Source organism: Odocoileus virginianus, chromosome 31 (genome assembly GCF_023699985.2).
Source record: "Odocoileus virginianus isolate 20LAN1187 ecotype Illinois chromosome 31, Ovbor_1.2, whole genome shotgun sequence".
In the NCBI taxonomy this organism is placed as follows: domain Eukaryota; kingdom Metazoa; phylum Chordata; class Mammalia; order Artiodactyla; family Cervidae; genus Odocoileus; species Odocoileus virginianus.
The window spans coordinates 29,298,845-29,316,131 of NC_069704.1; the positions used below are offsets into that span (position 1 = coordinate 29,298,845).

Consider the following 17,287-nt stretch of genomic DNA (forward strand, 5'->3'; position numbering starts at 1 on the left):
GTTTCCAAACTGGGAAAGGAGTACGTCAAGGCTGTACACTGTCACCCTGCTTATTTAACTTATATGTAGGAGATAAGTCCTGGGTGTTCATTGGAAGGACTGATGCTGAAGCTGAAACTCCAATACCTTGGCCACCTGATGCGAAGAACTGACTAATTTGAAAAGACCCTGATGCTGGGAAAGATTGAAGGCAGGAGGAGAAGGGGATGACAGAGGATGAGATGGCTGGATGGCATCACCGACTCTATGGGCATGAGTTTTAGTAAACTCTGGGAGTTGGTGATGGACAGGGAGGCCTGGTGTGCTGCGATTCATGGGGTTGCAAAGAGTTGGATACCACTGAGTGACTGAACTGAACTGAACTGCACTGAGAGTACATCATGAGAAATGCCGGGCTGATTGAAGCACAAGCTGGAATTAAGATTGTTGGCAGAAATATCAATAACCTCAGATATGAGGATGATACCACCCTTATGGCAGAAAGCAAAGAACTAAAGAGCCTCTTGATGAAAGTGAAAGAGGAGAGTGAAAAAGTTGGCTTAAAACTCAACATTTAGAAAACTAGGATCATGGCATCCAGTTCCATCACTTCATGGCAAATAGATGGGAAAACAATGGAAACAGTGAGAGACTTTATTTTGTTGGGCTTCAAAATCACTGCAGATGGTGATTGCAGCCATGAAATTAAAAGACACTTGCTCCTTGGAAGAAAAGCTATGACAAACCTAGACAGCATATTAAAAAGTAGAGATGTTACTTTGCCAACAAAGGTATGTCTAGTCAAAGCCATGGTCATTTATGGATGTGAAAGTTGGACTATAAAGAAAGCTGAGTGCCGAAGAACTGATGCTTTTGAACTGTGGTGTTGGAGAAGACTCTTGAGAGTCCCTTGGACTGCAAGGAGATCCAACCAGTCCATCATAAAGGAAATCAGTCCTGAATATTCATTGGAAGGACTGATGCTGAAACTTAAATTCCAATACTTTGGCCACCTGATGCAAAGAAATGACTCACTGGAAAAGACCCTGACTCTGGGAAAGATTGAAGGCAGAAGGAGAAGGGGACGGCAGTGGATGAAATGGTTGGATGGCATCACTGACTCAATGGACCTGAGTTTGAGTAAGCTCTGGGAGTAGGTGAAGGACAGGGAGGCCTGGCATGCTGCAGTCCATGGGGTCACAAAGAGTCAGACACAACTGAGTGAGTGAACTAAACTAAACTGAACTGAAAAACTCATAATTGCCAAAATTGACAAGAACCTTTTGTTTTGTGGGAAAAGGAAGAGCACGTGTTTCCACCTGCATTCCTTGTCTGGGCCCCACGGGGTCCCCTCATTTCTGCTCTGGGCTACCTGGGTGGCTGCCCTGTGGCTGGGGGGCCCCGTCCCCACAGCAGCCCAGCTGTGCAGGCCAGGCAGAAGGCCCAGTGGTGCCCCCGCAGGTTCTCATCTCGCATCATTCTTGCTGGTCATGGGCCAAAACCTTCCTTTCTTCAATGTCTCTGCTCACTCAGGGGTCCGGGGTGTCAAGATTTAGAAGTCTGAGGTCCTCGGGGTACGGATGGTTTGGGGAAGCCTGCCTTTGAACATCCTGTGATGGGTTCAGGGTGGCGTTTTGAGCTCTTTCTCTGAGCCTGAGTTGTATTCCTTACAAGCTGTACTTCAGTGGATAAGAACAATTGAAACCAAGCATTCACAGACATTACAGTCACTTTAAGAACCTGAAGGGAAAAGAAATCAAGTTGCCTAACTGCCCTGTGTTTTGTTTCTGTTCCAGGTCCTATGGAGGCCCCTTTGAGAGCTGGTTTTTGTTTGTTCACTTTGGAGGATGGGCTGATATGGCTGAGCAGTTACTGATGTCGGAAGCTGAGGCTGAACCCCCAGAGGCCCTGCTGTGGCTCCTGGCTTTCAGCTGCAGCCCAGGCGCCGGGCATCAGCAGAGAGTGCAGACCATGGTAGGTGGCAGGGTCCAAGGCATGCGGCCTCGGGGACGGTCTCTCGGGTGCAGGAAGGGACCCTGCGGTGGTGGGTTTGGCTTTCACTGACCTCCAGGCACCTCAGCAGGTACAGGAAGACATGGACCTGGAAGAGTGAGTGGGCCCTGGGCATGCACTCGAGATATTTTCTTGCCCTCAGGAGTGGACCAGGAGGCCAGGTCTCCCTGGAGGCCTCGAGGAAACAAGTGCGGCCCTTCTGGCCCTGGGCCATCCTTTCTCCTTACTCACTGCTGCTCTGTCCTGAATCCCAGGCGCGCCGGCCAGGGGCTGCACCCTCCAGGGGCTGTCATCCAGGGTCTGACCCTCTTCTGAGGAGCCCCGGCCTCTTTCTCGTCTGCGGCCTGGCCCCGTCTGCTTCCCTCTGGACTTGACTCCTTTCTTGGATCAGTCAGTAGGTCCTCACAGTACCGGCTTTGTTTAGAACTCTTACTAAAGTAATCACATGATATTAACCACTTAGCTTCTGAAAAAAGGACTTGGTCGTTTCCTAAATAACAGAGCAGCAAAGTACAGGAGTGGCTAAGTGTCCATGGCAAAGACAGTTGTTATTTTGTGTGGAATACGATAATTACAGGAGCCATGTATTGATTAAAGGCATTTGCGCCTTCCTTACAAACATTTATTTGCTGGTTTTTAAAAGTTCAACTGCCACCGCTTTTTCCTGATTTTAATAATTAAAGGGAGTGGGTTTCTTTATGTAGAGAGCAGTGCTCCCATTTGGTTGATGTTTTCTGTTGTTTGAAAAAAACAGAGACTAGTTCAGTATGGCTGTATATTTTACTTGTTTAAAAGCATGTTACATGGCAGAGGCAATAAAAGTTTGTGATTTCAAAAAGTTGCAATTTGGTAATCATTCTGGATCCCAAATAGCACATTTTTTTTTAATAGAAATTAACATTTATTTCAAGATTGCTATCTGATTAAAAAGAGATTAAAGAGAGCTTACTATTTTTTTCCCTTTTAAAATATCACATTAAAGAGAATCCTGATTTGTTTTCGGGCTCCCCCGATGGCTTCGTGGGTAAAGAATTTGTCTGCAGTGCAAGAGACAGAGGAGATGTGGATTTGACCCCTGGGTTGGGAGGACCCCATGGAGGAGGAGACAGCAGCCCAATCCAGTGTTCTTGTGTGGAGAATCCCGTGGACAGAGGAGCCTGGCCGGGCTACAGTCCATGGGGCTGCAAAGAGTCGGACACGACTGAGCACACAGCACAGATGAACACTAACGCTTTCTGAAGCGTTCTTATATACATTTCATATTTGATTCTGTATTAGCTAAACTGGTAGGTTTTATGTTAAATTCCACATGGATCGTAGGAACTGACAGGTTACTTTTGAAGTGTAGAGAAGTGAATAGTCCCGTGAGATTTATTTTCTAGAGAGCTCTGCGTTGGCATATCTGTCTGCTGGCTCAGTTAGTCCTTTTTTGGTTTGTTTTTTAATAAAACTTCCACATAGTTCTCACTCAGGGGGTGCTTTGACAGCCTGGATCAAAACAGATTAGATCACTCAGAGGAGCTTAGCACCAGGACGTCAGTTTCCTTCCTAGCTGTTCCGTCCGAGGCGGCTGTCTGCCTGGGACTTGAGGCCCTGGTGTGGGTGGTATCCTGGGGAGCAGCGGGGCTGCTCTCCTAGTTTAACTAGTAGCATTAATACATAGTTCTCACTCCCCTGGGTTTTGTGACCTTAATCCCTTTGATGGATCTGTTGGGTGACCTGACAGACTGTGAACTACCTTTAAAAACATGATTATTGTACGATTTGACTGAGCTTGACATTGCTTGTGCTTTTGCCTTAAAGTGAAACTAAAAGTGTTAGTCGCTCAGTCGTGTCCGATTCTTTGTGACCCCATGAACTGTGTAGCTCACCAGGCTCCGCTGTCCATGGAATTCTCTATGAGAATACCTGTGCTTTTGCCTTAAAAGGCATAGTTAAATCACAACACTGAACTGGATGTGATAGTGTCCTGTGGCTGGAAATGTCACCTCTGCTGGGCATCCTTAAGATTTAAGATTGGGGCAGGTGGTGATGGGAGCTTGAGGTGGGGAGCAGCAAAGAGCAGCCATTCCCGCCTGGGATGCATGCGGCCTGTGCGAATACCCACTCCTGTCTCTGCAGACTGCGTTCTCTGCCAGCCAGTGTTCACTTCCTTTTGTTAACTTCGAACTGAATCATGATAAAAAGCAAAAACTTCCTATGTTTGTATACTTTTAAGAATTAAGTGAGGGTTCATACACTTCAACCCTGTCGTTCTTCTAGGAATTCTCCTAAGGAAGTAATTAGAGAGCTGTGTAAAGATTTGCATGCAGGATCATTGCAGTGTTGTTTGTAACTGCAATAACTGGAAATGGCCTACAGTTCCAGTACTAAGGATATTGGCTAAATAAGTTGTGGTATGTTACAGCCTCAGAATGGGCTTCCCTGATAGCTTTGTTGGTAAAGAGTCTGCCTGCAATGCAGGAGACCCCAGTTCGATTCCTGGGTCAGGAAGATCCACTGGAGAAAGGATAGGCTACCCACTCCAGTATTCTTGGGTTCCCCTGTGGCTCAGCTGGTAAAGAATCCACCTGCAATGTAGGAGACCTGGGTTCAATACCTGCGTTGGGAAGATTCCCCTGGAGAAGGAAAAAGGTAACCCACTCCAGTATCCTGGCCTGGAGAATTCCATGGACTGTATAGTTTATGGGGTTGCAAAGAGTCAGACACAGCTGAGCGACTTTCACTTCACAGGCACAGAATAGCATTCTGCCGTGAAAGATCGTATTATCAAAGAACATGTGCTATGTAGATAATGGTAAATTGTTTATAGTGCACTGTGAAAACCCTAGAATACAGTTCCTTGTATATAGTGAGTGCTATGTTCACAGTGAATAGAAAAAGATGACAAAGATATAAACGTCAATTTTAATAAGTCTCTTTGAATAGTGGTTACCATCATTTTTATTTTCTTCTTTTTACTTTTTTGTTCAAATGTTTTACAGTAAGCATATGTAAATTTTCATACTGCAGGGTAAAAATTAATACTTAGAAAAGAAAGCTTATATTTTTCTCCTTAAAAGATCAGAAAGCATTAGTGTTTTTGGCATGTGAGGAAGGTATCTGAAGGGAAAGGTGGCCTGGTGTGAAAGAGAAAGAGAAAAGACAAGCCTCAGGGAATACTGGGTGAGCGGAGAAGATGAACAAGAACATGATTATGGAGGCAGCGCTTCCTAAGCCCTGACATTTTTGCAGACCAGCCTAGATGCAGGATGGCTGTGGGCTCCTGTAGATGCCATCAGGGTGGGCCCAGACAAGAGGTGGTGAGGGAGTGGCCCTCTCCTGTTAGGACGTGGCCCTCCACCATGGAAGGGCCCAGAGTGCAGTTTCTCACGGTCTTGCATTGTGGTCAGAGTTGCTCACACAACACTGCTAGTATGTTGGAATTTATGACAGACTTCATTGAATGAAGCCTTAACTTTCAGAGAAAAAAAGAACTCACACAAAATCCATAAAATTGGTCATGGGAATTTTTAGAGTGGGCCTAAGTGTTCTTTTGAAAATGAGGGAACATAGCTGTTTGTGAGTTCCATGTGGCATTTTGGATCTATGACTTTCAGTTTTTGCTTTGTTTTCCAAGTCACAACTTGATGTACCATTCTTATACCAAACAGAAGTCTCAGCATGAAATAAATATTTTTTATGCAGAAACAACCCATAGACCTGCAACAATCACTATTATTATATGGATTCCACAGACTTGTGACCTCCGCTTGAGCTTTAAATATGTATGAACAGTGTCCCAGTGTCTAAAACAAAACAAATGTGGTGTGTGTGTGTGTGTGTGTGTGTGTGTGTGTGTGTGTGAGCCGGCATTTCCTCCCCACCAAAGATGGCAAAAGGCAAGCCTCATTCTTATCAGCACATTGACTCAGTGGAGGTCCAAGCACGGGGCTTTAATTGATCTGTGGCTGTGATAGTGAGCAAGTCTTCAAGGAGCCTTTTGTTCTTTTTCCCACAATATAAAAATATGACTACATTCTGCTGAGGACTTTTCTCCATTTCCTTTTGTACAACAACAACAAAAAAAGGTCAATTCCTGGCATGGTGCCCTGGCTGCTTAGTGAGCAAGACGAAAGTCAAGAAATTTCCATTACACCCATTCGGGTTTGTGTGGAGCAGCGTGTAAACTCAGACATGGTCCACCCTCTCTGCCCTCCCTCGGGCGCCAGACCTCTCCTGATTCTGGGGCTGCTTCAGAGAACTGAATCATCCTAGCCCCACACGTGTCCCAACCCTCCCCTGATCTCTTCCTTTGAAATTATATTCCCAGGTGGAGGTGAAGACAGTGCTTGGCCGCCTCTCGAAGCTCTTCAGGAGTCCAGCCCTCTCGGCCAGGGATTTGCAGGCAGCAGCTGGAGAGAACCGAGGTGGAGACCCCAGACCGCCTGCTTGTCAGCAGCTGGTCAGACGCCTCCTCCTGCACTTCCTGCTCTGGGCTCCTGGAGGACACGCGATTGCCCGGGAAGTCATCACCCTCGTAAGTCTCCCCTTTTCTGGCATCTTGCTTCTCATCCACAACCCAGGGGAAGCGTGGCTTATCACTCAAGGGCCTGGCCTTTGAAGAGCCTGTGTCCCAGGATGCTGTCCAAACAGGGATGGACAGGAAGGGAGGAGACAGCAGGGCCTGGCCTTTGAAGAGCCTGTGTCCCAGGATGCTGTCCAAACATGGATGGACAGGAAGGGAAGAGACAGGCAGGCCGGATGGGAGCGTGTGCAGCACCTGCATGGCAGAGAGGAGGGGAGAGGGCGGCCGGTGAGGAAGGAGCCTGCTCCCAGGTCACACAGCTCGTGGCCAGGGTCCAGGCTGAAAGCTAGTCTCCTGTCTCCTCAGGCCATCTTTTTGTTACAGTGCGTGACTCTTCCTCCTTGTGAAGAAAAACAAGACTTCACTCAAGTGTGCTCACTGCAGTGGCTCAAAGAATTTAATTTTTTAATTTAAAAAACATTTGCTAATTACAAAGAAATCCTTCCTCAGTTCAGTCCAGTCGCTCAGTCATGTATGATTCTTTGCGATCCCATGGACTGCAGCACGCCAGGCTTCCCTGTCCATCACCAACTCCCAGAGTTTACTTAAACTCATGTCCATTGAGTCGGTGATGCCATCCAGCCATCTCATCCTCTGTTGTCCCCTTCTCCTCCTGCCTTCAATCTTTCCCAGCATCAGGGTCTTTTCAAATTAGTCAGTTCTTCGCATCAGGTAGCCAAGGTATTGGAGTTTCAGCTTCAGCATCAGTCCTTCCAAAGAATATTCAGGACTGATTCCCTTTAGGATGGACTGGTTTGATTTTGCAGTCCAAGGGACTCTCAACAGTCTTTTCCAACACCACAGTTCAAAAGCATCAATTTTTTAGCACTCAGCTTCCTTTATAGTCCAACTCTCACATCCATACATGACCACTGGAAAAACCTCTGCTTTGACCAGACGGACCTTTGTTGGCAAAGTAATGTCTCTGCTTTTTAATATGCTGTCTAAGTTGGTCATTAGCTCTTAGAGAAATGCAAATCAAAGCCACAATGAAGTACTGCTCCATACCCACTAGGACATATATGTGTGTGCTCAGTCGCTTCAGTTGTGTCTGACTCTTTGTGACCCTATGGACTGTAGCCTGCCAGTCTCCTCTTTCCATGGGATTGAACACTGGAGTGGGTTGCCATGCCCTCCTCCAGGGGATCTTCCTGACCCAGGGACTAGGACATATACTATAAACCAAGTCAAACAAAATGAAAGACATGTCTTGGTAAGGACGTGGAGAAATTGAGCACTCACCTTTCCAGCTGGGAATGTTAAAATGATGCAGCCACTGTGGAAAAGAGTTTGACGCTTCCTCAAAAATTTAAAGATAGAATCACCATATAATCCAGCTGTTCTGCTTCTGAGTGTGTACCCAAAGCAACTGAAAGCAAGGACTCAAACAGATACTTGTTCATCCTGCTTATAGCAGTGTTATGCCTAAGAGCCAAAAGACAGAAACAGCTCAAATGCCCATCAGCAGATGAATGGATAAACCAAATATGCTTTGTACGTACAGTAGAATATTATTCAGCCTTACAATGAATGAATGACACATGCTACGACATGGATGAACCTTGAGAGCTAAGTAAAATAAGCCAGACACAAAAAAAGGACAAATACTATATGACTGTATTCATATGAGATACCTAGAATAGGTAAATTCATAGAGACAGATAGTAGAATTGAGTGGGGAGTGGTGCAGAGTTCCTGTTTGGGATAATGAGCAAGTTATGGAAATGGACAGTAGCGGTGGTTGTACAACATTGTGAATATAATTCATGCCACTGAATTGTACATTTAAAAATGGTTAGAATAGCAAATTTTATGTTATAAGCTCATCTCAAAAAAAAACGCTTTTTTTTCCTGTTTTTATAATACATATACATTACATATACATATACATTTTTATAATACACATACATTAAAGTATAACTTGATGAATTTTCACAAACCAAAAACATCCATGCAACCAGCAACCAAATCAAGAAAGGAATGTTCCCAGTACTCAGAGGCCCCCTCCTGCCCTCTCCTGCTCTGTTTGAATGTGAACGGGAAGCAAGTCCCAGTGACCAGTGGGATTGCCAAAAACTCAGTCACTGGTGCTCAGAGGTTCTCCTTGGTCCCGGGAGAACAAGGTATGTGGGGCAGGCAGGCCACACAGCCAGCCTGTCAGGCCGTCCTCTAGGGCTCAGACAGAAGACCTCCCGGAGCCTGGGTGTGGCCGAGAGCAGAAGAGGGCTTGCCTGTCACATGCGGGGTGCCATCTCCTCGGGGCACGCCCCAGCACAGCCATCTGTCATGTGCTTTTATAAAAGGCACATCTCACCTCCAAATCCATTTGGGGTGGGAGAACTCCATAGGTGAGAGCTAAAGAATGTCCTCATAGCTGTAGAACTGGGTATCAACCAATTTTCCTCTCTGGCCAGGAATAAATTATAATAGTCACTTGTCAGCCACTGCCTCAGCCATGTGATGAAGGTCAACATCGGCAGTACTAAGTCATGTTGATAGGAAGTGATGAAAATGGCACTTCCTACCCCAAATCTATAACCCCAGTCTAATTATGAAAAAAACAATTGACAAACTCCAGTTGAAGGACATTTGACAAAAATACCTGACCAGTACTCCTTAAGACTGTCAAGGTCATCAAAAACAGGGAAGTCTGAGGAACAGACTTCTTGTCTGTCGTCACAGCCAACAAGAGCCTAAGGAGGGTCAATGGTTAAATGTAATATGGTGCCTTAGATGGAATCCTGGACCAGAGAAGGACATTAGGGAGAAACTGAGGTCAGAATAAAGTCTGACCTAAAAGTCGGGTTAATAAAGTGAATAGATACTGGCTCATTAATTCTGACAAATGTACTAAACTAATGTAAGATGTTAACAGGAAAACTGAGTGTGGGGAGATATGGGATTTCTCTGTATTATCCTTTTGGTCAAACTATAAATCTAAAACTGTTCTAAAATTGAAAGTTATTTTAAAAGTTAAGGGGACTTCCCTGGTGCTCCACTGGGTAAGACTCCGAATTTCCAATGCAGGGGTCCCAGGTTCAATCTCTGGTGGGAACTGTATCCCACATGCCACAACTAAGACCCAGTGCAGAAATTTAAAAAAACATATATATGAGAAGTGGCTTCCCGGGGGGGCACTAGTGGTAAAGAACCCGCCTGCTAACGCAGGAGAACTAAAAGACACGGGTTTGATCCCTGGGTTGGGAAGATGTCCTGGAGGAGGAAATGCCTGGAGAATCCCATGGACAGAGGAGCCTGGCAGACTGCAGTCCATAGGGTTGCAAGGAGTTGGACACAACTGAAGCAACTTAGCACGCATATATAAAAGGAAACCTGTTTTAAAAAACAAAAAATCAAAGCCAGGGACTTCTGAATCATGCAGGCGTTGGTGGTATTTTTGTTGCCTGACCTCTGACCTCCTGCCCAGGCCCTGGAGCCTGCTCAGGCCTGGCCGCCCTTCCTCTCTGAGTCTGTGCACTCCTAGTCCTCCCACATCCTGTCCCCCTGGGGGTGGAAAGCAGGCCAGGGAGATCACGGAGTCCCAGCCCATAGGGTGTGAGAGAATACAGCCTAGAGAAAGCTCCTCAGAGACACCCAGTTCTCTGCTTCTGTATTCCAACCGTATTTCCCTCCATTCCGGGAACAGTCCACATTCACACGGACCACCCTCTCAGGTCTCACCCACAGAACGGCTGCTGTGACTCAGGAACTGGTCATGTCACCAAGCTCAGGCTTGTCACCGATGCCAGAGGCCAATTCCCACAAAATAGCTCAACCCCAGTCAACGCTGCTGATCTACACCTGAGCCTGGGGGAGCTTGGAAAATCCCCGCACATCTTCACTTTCATAAGTCGGCTCAGCTGCAAAAAAAACAAAAATCATTAGAGGATGAAACGAGGTGTTTGCTTTCCTGCACTGGTTCCTTGGCGGGTGGGCACTGGCCTCCCGGCACCTCAGAACCTGTCGTAGCTCAGAATGCCTCCTGGGCTCTGTCCTTAGAGATGTTCTGGAACTGTCTTTACTAACATATCGGCCTTCCTACTCGAAGGCTTCCTGTAGTGCCACATGGTCTGTTGAAGGCAGCCCGGCAAGCACTGCTACGAGCAGGACTGGCGCTAGGAGTCCCCCCAGCACTGGCTCCTCCCAGGCCCTCTTTGAGCACCCTGGGAAGAGTTCCGGGCCAGGTCTGCTTGACTGGGAACAGGTGGTGGCCAGCTGGGAAAGCCTGGGCTCAGTGGGACAGCTGTTCTTTCCCAGGGGCTTTGGCATCACCATCCCCAGAACCCCAGCCCTGGCCTGGCTTTGATGAGAAAGAGAGTAGGGAGCAGAGCCAGCCCCCGGCCGGGTCCTGGTCTTGCTGTCGTGTGAGCCCTGGGCTCTGAGCCCCGTGTTCTCTGCACCGTGTTCCATCCGTACCCGAGTGGCGCGTGTGCCGTCCGCTCACCTTCCTCCTCTCGTGGCCCCACACCCCAGGCTCTGCCGCAGGCTGCTCCCCACTGACTGCTTCCCCGGGCTCAGGCACAGGCCCCAGGGCTCAGCTTCTGAGTCCCCACTGAATCCCTGGGCCAGAACCCCTGCCCTCCCCTGCCCCTTCTTCTTCGGCTTCTCTGCTCCCTGCTCCTGGCTTACGTCTCCACTCTCTGCTCCTTCCGAGCCTCTGTGATGAGAATGAGGCACAAGGAGCCCGGCTGGGGCCCAGGATCCCGCGGCCCCTGAGGCCCATCCTCTCCTGCCCCATGACCTGCCCCGACTTCCCATTTCTCTCTCGGCCTCCTTCTGTCTTCTGTTGCTGGACCACAGCGCTGTCAGCCGAAAGGCAGCCCGAATCTGAAGTACAGACTTCAGTTCTGTCGTTGCCGAGCTCACGATGAATTGAAGCCCCATACAGATGCCCTTCCGGAGCATCCCTCCCTCAGCGGCAGTGGGGCGGGGTGACCGGAGACCGGAGCGGAACGCAGTCTCCCTCTCCCCTCCCCAGGTTTGGGGAAGTCAATTAAGTCTTTTAAGGCATCCCAGGAAAGCTCACGTTGTTTCATCCATGGAGGTCACCTACAGCATCTGTGACTGCTGAATAAAAGCCAAGAGAGGAGGATCTGACACCAAGAGCCACATGGAACCCGCCCAGGCCGGCAGCCCGCCCCCGCCCCCAACCCCTGCAGAGACCCTCTCGGCTTGGGCGGCTGCCAGGAGATGGCCGAGGAGCACCAGCGTTGCCCAGGGGGCCCGGGTGTCCCCCGCTCTCACTCACTCAATACCCCTGCTGCCGAGAGATCTGCCTTGACTGACAGACAGCGGTGGCGTGGGACTTAAGGCTGCCCTGGGCCCTGGAGAATCCCAGGTGGACCATCCTGGTCATCCTACCAGAAGGGCCCGGCTGCACACAGGGAAGAAGCCTGACCTTGGGCTGCGCAGGCGACTTAAACATTTGACTCACACATAGAAAACAAATACGTGGTGCTTGCTTTGGCAGTGCGTAGCCTAAAATTTAAAGGAGACAGATGATTAACATGGCCCCTATGCAAGGATGACATGTAGATTTGTGAAGCGTTCTATATTTAAAAGAAAAAAAAAAGCATAGATTACTCTCAAAAATAGAGGTTCTTATATACTTGTGTCTAAAAAAGCATAGTAAATTCTTCACAGATAGTGAGATTCTCACCCTTTTTGTTGAACCGAACTCTTAGAAAATGGCACTTAAGGGTACCACAACTAAGGCTGTATTTAGCAGAAATGACAGTTCCTGTGTTTCCTGCTTCCCGTAAGAGTCAGGTGTTAAAAACTTTGTTGTTATTGCTTAGTTGCTAAGTCGTGTCTGACTCTTCGCAACCCCATGGTCACATTCAGCATGCCAGGCTTCTCTGTCCACTCTCTCTCGGAGTTTGCTCAGATTCATGTCCACTGAGTCTGTGATGCTATCTAACCATCTTTTCCTCTACCACCCCTTCTCCTCCTGCCTTCAATAGCCTCCCAGCATCAAGGTCTTTTCCAGTGAGTCTGCTCTTTGCATCAGGTGACCAAAATATTACAGCTTCAGCATCAGTCATTCCAGTGAATATTCTGGGTTGATTTCCTTTAATATTGACTGGTTTACTCTCCTTGCAGTCTAAGGAACTCCCAAGAGTCTCCTCCAGCACCATAATTCAAAAGCATCAATTCTTCAGTGCTCAGCCTTCTTTATGATCCAACTCATACATCCATACATGTCTACTGTAAGGACATAGCTTTGATTATATAGACTTTCTGCCGGCCAAATGATATCTCTGCTTTTGAATATGCTCAGCTTGTCATAACTTTCCTTCGAAGGAACAAGCATCTTTTAATTTCATGGTTGCAGTCACCGTCTGCAGTTATTTTGGAGCCCAAGAAAATAAAATCTGTTACTGCTTCCACTTTTCCCCCTATTATTTGCTATGAAGTGATGGGATCAGATGCCATGATCTTAGCTTCTTAACTGTTGAGCTTCAACAAGGCTGTGATCCATGAAGGGAGTTAAAATCTTAGGTGCCTATTAACAAACAAGTGGGCCAGCCGCGAGCCCAAGAATGCCATTTGTAAAGCTGTTTGTGTGAGAACAGGTGGCACTCTCTTTTCAGCATTTTCCAGTTCTCACATTAGAGTGAGCCTTCCGTAGAAAGTCAAGCGTAGTATGCTCATTTGCCTCTGTTTCTCACAGCAAATAACCCCCAAAGCGTGTGACAGGTGTTCCAAGAAATAAAGCATTTGTGCATTTGTCTGTAGCTATTGTGTGTCTGAGGGGGTGAGCTTTAGGAAATGATTCTGCTCACAAGATGGCCAAGGTTTGAGAATGGTCTTGCTTTGCTCATCACCTGGAAAACAAACAAGAGCCCTTTGGATCTGATAGGAATGCAGCTGCCTCTGGGAGACAGGGTGGTTACGGTTGGTGCACTGGGTGAAGAGCTGAGTCTGTCTGCAAAGTGTTTTAATTTGTCTTCTTTTCTGTCCTCATTCCAGATGGCTCAGACGGATGCGATAATGAAAGAGATTATTGGCTTCCTGGACTGTACTTTGTACAGATGGGACCATCTTTGCGTGGAAGCCCATAGGTCGAGAAAACTGGCCAGAGAGCTCCTCACTGAGCTGCGAGAGCAAGCCTCGCCCCAGCAGGTTAACCAGTGACTCCACGTGATGAGATGATGGGGCCGCTTCTTCACAGCCACAAGTCTGTAGAATGTGTTCCCTCTTCGCGTTGTAAGAATGAGCCATAAACATCTTGGCAAGATCTGGTAGTACTTGTTCTGCAAAAAATGTCAGGTACTTCAGCCTAGATTCAGTGAGGTTTACTCACTAATGACAAGACTGTGGCTTCAGCAGCCCCTGTGCCTGCTCAGCCTGAACGTCGATTAGAGAACCCCTAAAAGAAAGCCTGGATGGGAGAAGAGATTTCTGTTTCCTTTCCTCCCCTTATCAAACCAAGGCACACGACTATTATTTGGATGTTTCAAACACTTTGGAACAAGAAGTTGGCCATGCACCATTGATCATTTTAGAAAACACCTTAGCCTTCTTCCACTTTTTTAAGAAGTCCGGTAATTGTTACCAGTATCTCATCTTATCCACCAGGAAGCTCTCTTGCTTTCCTAAGACGTTCTTCATCCAGGATAGTGTGGACCCCTCGAGTTTCCCTCCCATGGCCCCTAAGCAGATCCCACCAAGCCCAGGGGTGGTAGTGGTGACCGGGGAACAGCATGTCTTAGCAATGAAATGAAGCCTGCTCTGGGCCTTTGCTTTACATTCGCTAAGCACTGGCTGTTACTGCAAGCGCTCACGTTACCTCAAAGGTGGCTGATAGGGTAGGGTTCAGGATGAGTGCTGGAAACATGGGAAGAGATTATATGTCAGCTGTCTTGTTAACTAAAATGGGAGTTGGAAACTTCTAATAAAGAATTGGCACCTCAACAGTATTTATTTCACTTCAATTAAAGACATTTTTCCCTTTTAGGTTTATGCTTTTGCTTTTTTGTGTATTATCTGTTTGCTGAGTGAGTCAAGACTTTGTGTCCACTTGAATTTATGTATTAGTCATCTCTGAATCTGCCTTATTCTTGGCTTCTGTTTGAGGATGAGTAAAGTTTTGCTGTATTAGACATTAAGCTTTTAGAGTTATTACCTGTTTTGATATATGGATCTTGGAAAATTCCAAGACCTTTTGACCTGAGCCTTCCATTTGAGAAATGCTACAGTATGAAAGGTATGCTGTTAAAGTACTTTTATCACAAGTGCCATCATCATGTGCTTCCCTTAGAGTTGAGGATGCCTCTCCTATGTTGATTCTTGCCAGGGAAGCTGTGACCGACTTCAGTGGACATGAAAAAAAAGGCTCAGTTCAGTGGTAGCCAGTCCCCCCTAAACTGAGTGGCCCCTGGGATCCAGACCTCCTTGGGGGGGGTATGCTTCCACATGGACACCCATTCACACTGTATTTCACAGCAAATAATAAAAACAGGACAGTTATCTATCTCAGATTGTTTAATCTGCATTTCTGGAAATTTCCTTCCTGACCTTACCTCAGTCTGTGTGTAGTATTTCCTAATTCCTTTACAAAGCCTCTAAGTTCCCCTAAGCTTTGGACTTAGATCAAAGAGGAAAGAGCCCAAAACTAGGGAGAAAATGTATTAAATGGCCACCCTTAATACACCCATAACACCCTTATGTTATTCATCAGGACTTCATGATGTTTGTAGAATTTGCTAGCATTTTAAAATCTGTAATTTGCTTTATAGTTTGTCAGTCTAAATAAAAGTCACATGGCACCTAATTTTGTATTAAGTATTAGAGTTTTTCTCAGAAAAAAAAATTCTCTCTACTTCCCAATTATGGGAGCTTCCGGTTTCTCAAAACCTAGATAGGTCTGCCCCTAGAAAAGACCAATTTTGATTTATCTCTAGGCCTGGGAAACTTGCCACTGGATATCTAAAAACTGCTGAGGAGAGTGGGTGTAGGGTAGGCAAGTCAGCAGCAGCTGCTAAAACAAAACGAGATGCGTCATAATATAGACACTTTTTTTCCCTTTAAGCCATACTTAAATATTACCACTGAGTGTAATCTGAATTGATGTACACATTGTGTCCCCGCCTCAGTTTCTGAAGCGAGAACGCATCTGACAGAGCACAGCCCGCCCTCCTGCTCACGCTGGTGTTTCAGACTCACAGCCCTCTCGCTCCGGCCTCCTGGGCATTGGGAAGGAGGGACCCCACCCGCAGCTCCACACATCCTCCGAGCACATCCCCCGATCACATCCCCATGGCTCTCTCAGGATCTGGCCGCCCCCAGTTTTACCTCAAACAGCTTGCATTGGGCTCTCTGGACAATCACTCTGCTTCCTGACGTGGGGTACCGGGGGACTCCTGGCATGTCCAGGAGGCACTGAACCACAGAGAGCATGTGGGGACAAGCCCCTGCCCGGGCAGCCCTGGGTGCCATATATACCCGGCCCCGTTCTCCTGCTGGGACAAAGGTACCAGACAGGATGAGAGGGGACAGCAGAAAGCCACATCTTCCGTCGAAGCGGAGGAGTGAAGAACAGGGATTGGAAGAGGATCCGGACCTGGGCAGTGGGCAGAAATTCAAGGCAAATTGATACCGAGCCTGTCCCTGTTATCCAGAGGGGCCTAGTGTTTGCACAGTGAGAACAAACCTGAGGAATGTTCTATCTTATTCAACAAGGAATCCGAACTCTGCTCTCCAGGGAGGAAGATAATGGACTTGACTGTGCCACGGTCCCTGCCTTTCTCTTCCTCTGCCAGCCCATCACCACCCCACCCACAGCCCGTGGTGCTGGGGATGATTTCCTTCCTCTGCCTGACACTGGGTTTGACATGGATTTCATGCATTTTGTCAAACAATCCTGTTATTAATCATCACCAAACCTTCTCATTCCTAAAGAACCAAATTTAAGGCAAAATAAATACGTGTGTCTTAAAGCCTTCTTCTAAGATCCAGAACCACAGTTCGTTTATAGCATGGGTCCAGATCATATCCCTCATACACAGACTGATAATAACAAAGGACGGTTGTAGTGTAGGACTTCCTTTTCCACCAATCCTTGATATAATTGTGCTAGCGAACCATACTTGGTGTTTGGGGTAGGAAACCTGCATGCTTGGATACTGAGTTTCATACTTAGATCTTCTGTAGAAGCAGAAATTCTCTTAAATCACTGTTGAAAATCTCAACCTCTAGTTTTTCTCACAATGTGGTGAATCCATGTGCATCAAGTTAGGATTCTTGTTGCAAGCAACAGAAGCAGACACAATGTTGAAGCAAGAGGGAAGTGAGTCAAAGAGTACTTAAAAGCCCACAGAGGACTTCCCTGGTGGTCCAGTGGTTGAGCCCACCTGCCAATGCAGGGGACATGAGTTCCATCCCTGGGAGGATTCCACATGCTTCAGGGCAACGGAGCCCACAAGCTAAAACTACTGAGCTCACGGCCCACAGCTGCTGAGGCCCAAATGCCCTAGAGCCTGAGCTTGGCAGCAAGAGAAGCCACTGCAATGAGAAGCCCGCGCAGCAACGCTAGAGAGCAGGCCCTCCTATCCATAACGAGAAACACACGCCCAGCAACCACGACCCAGCCAAAAAATACTTAAAAAAAAAAGCCCACAGAACTGTGGAGCAGAGAAGGCTTAGCTCTGGTCAGCCAGCGGCAGTGCCCAAAACCCAGGTTCAGAGTGGCCAGGTGAGGAAATTCCTGCTGTTGACACTGAGTTC

The 17,287-nt window shown here is 47.2% G+C and overlaps 1 protein-coding gene and 1 non-coding gene across 8 annotated transcripts in view; both read left to right on the forward strand.

The window, feature by feature from the left end:
- Nucleotides 1-15,335, forward strand: part of FANCC (FA complementation group C) — a 315,224-nt gene extending 299,889 nt beyond the window's left edge. For all 7 annotated transcript variants that reach the window (XM_070459513.1, XM_070459507.1, XM_070459508.1 and 4 more), the window contains 3 exons: nt 1,776-1,953; nt 6,305-6,511; nt 13,532-15,335. In XM_070459513.1, coding sequence (XP_070315614.1) covers nt 1,776-1,953; nt 6,305-6,511; nt 13,532-13,696 — 550 coding nt within the window. In that variant the 3' untranslated portion in view covers nt 13,697-15,335. The remainder of the gene's footprint in view (nt 1-1,775; nt 1,954-6,304; nt 6,512-13,531) is intronic.
- Nucleotides 12,016-12,118, forward strand: LOC139032519 (U6 spliceosomal RNA). The gene has a single exon (XR_011485060.1). It is a non-coding gene; the product is annotated as a U6 spliceosomal RNA (small nuclear RNA).
- Nucleotides 15,336-17,287: the final 1,952 nt, after the last annotated feature.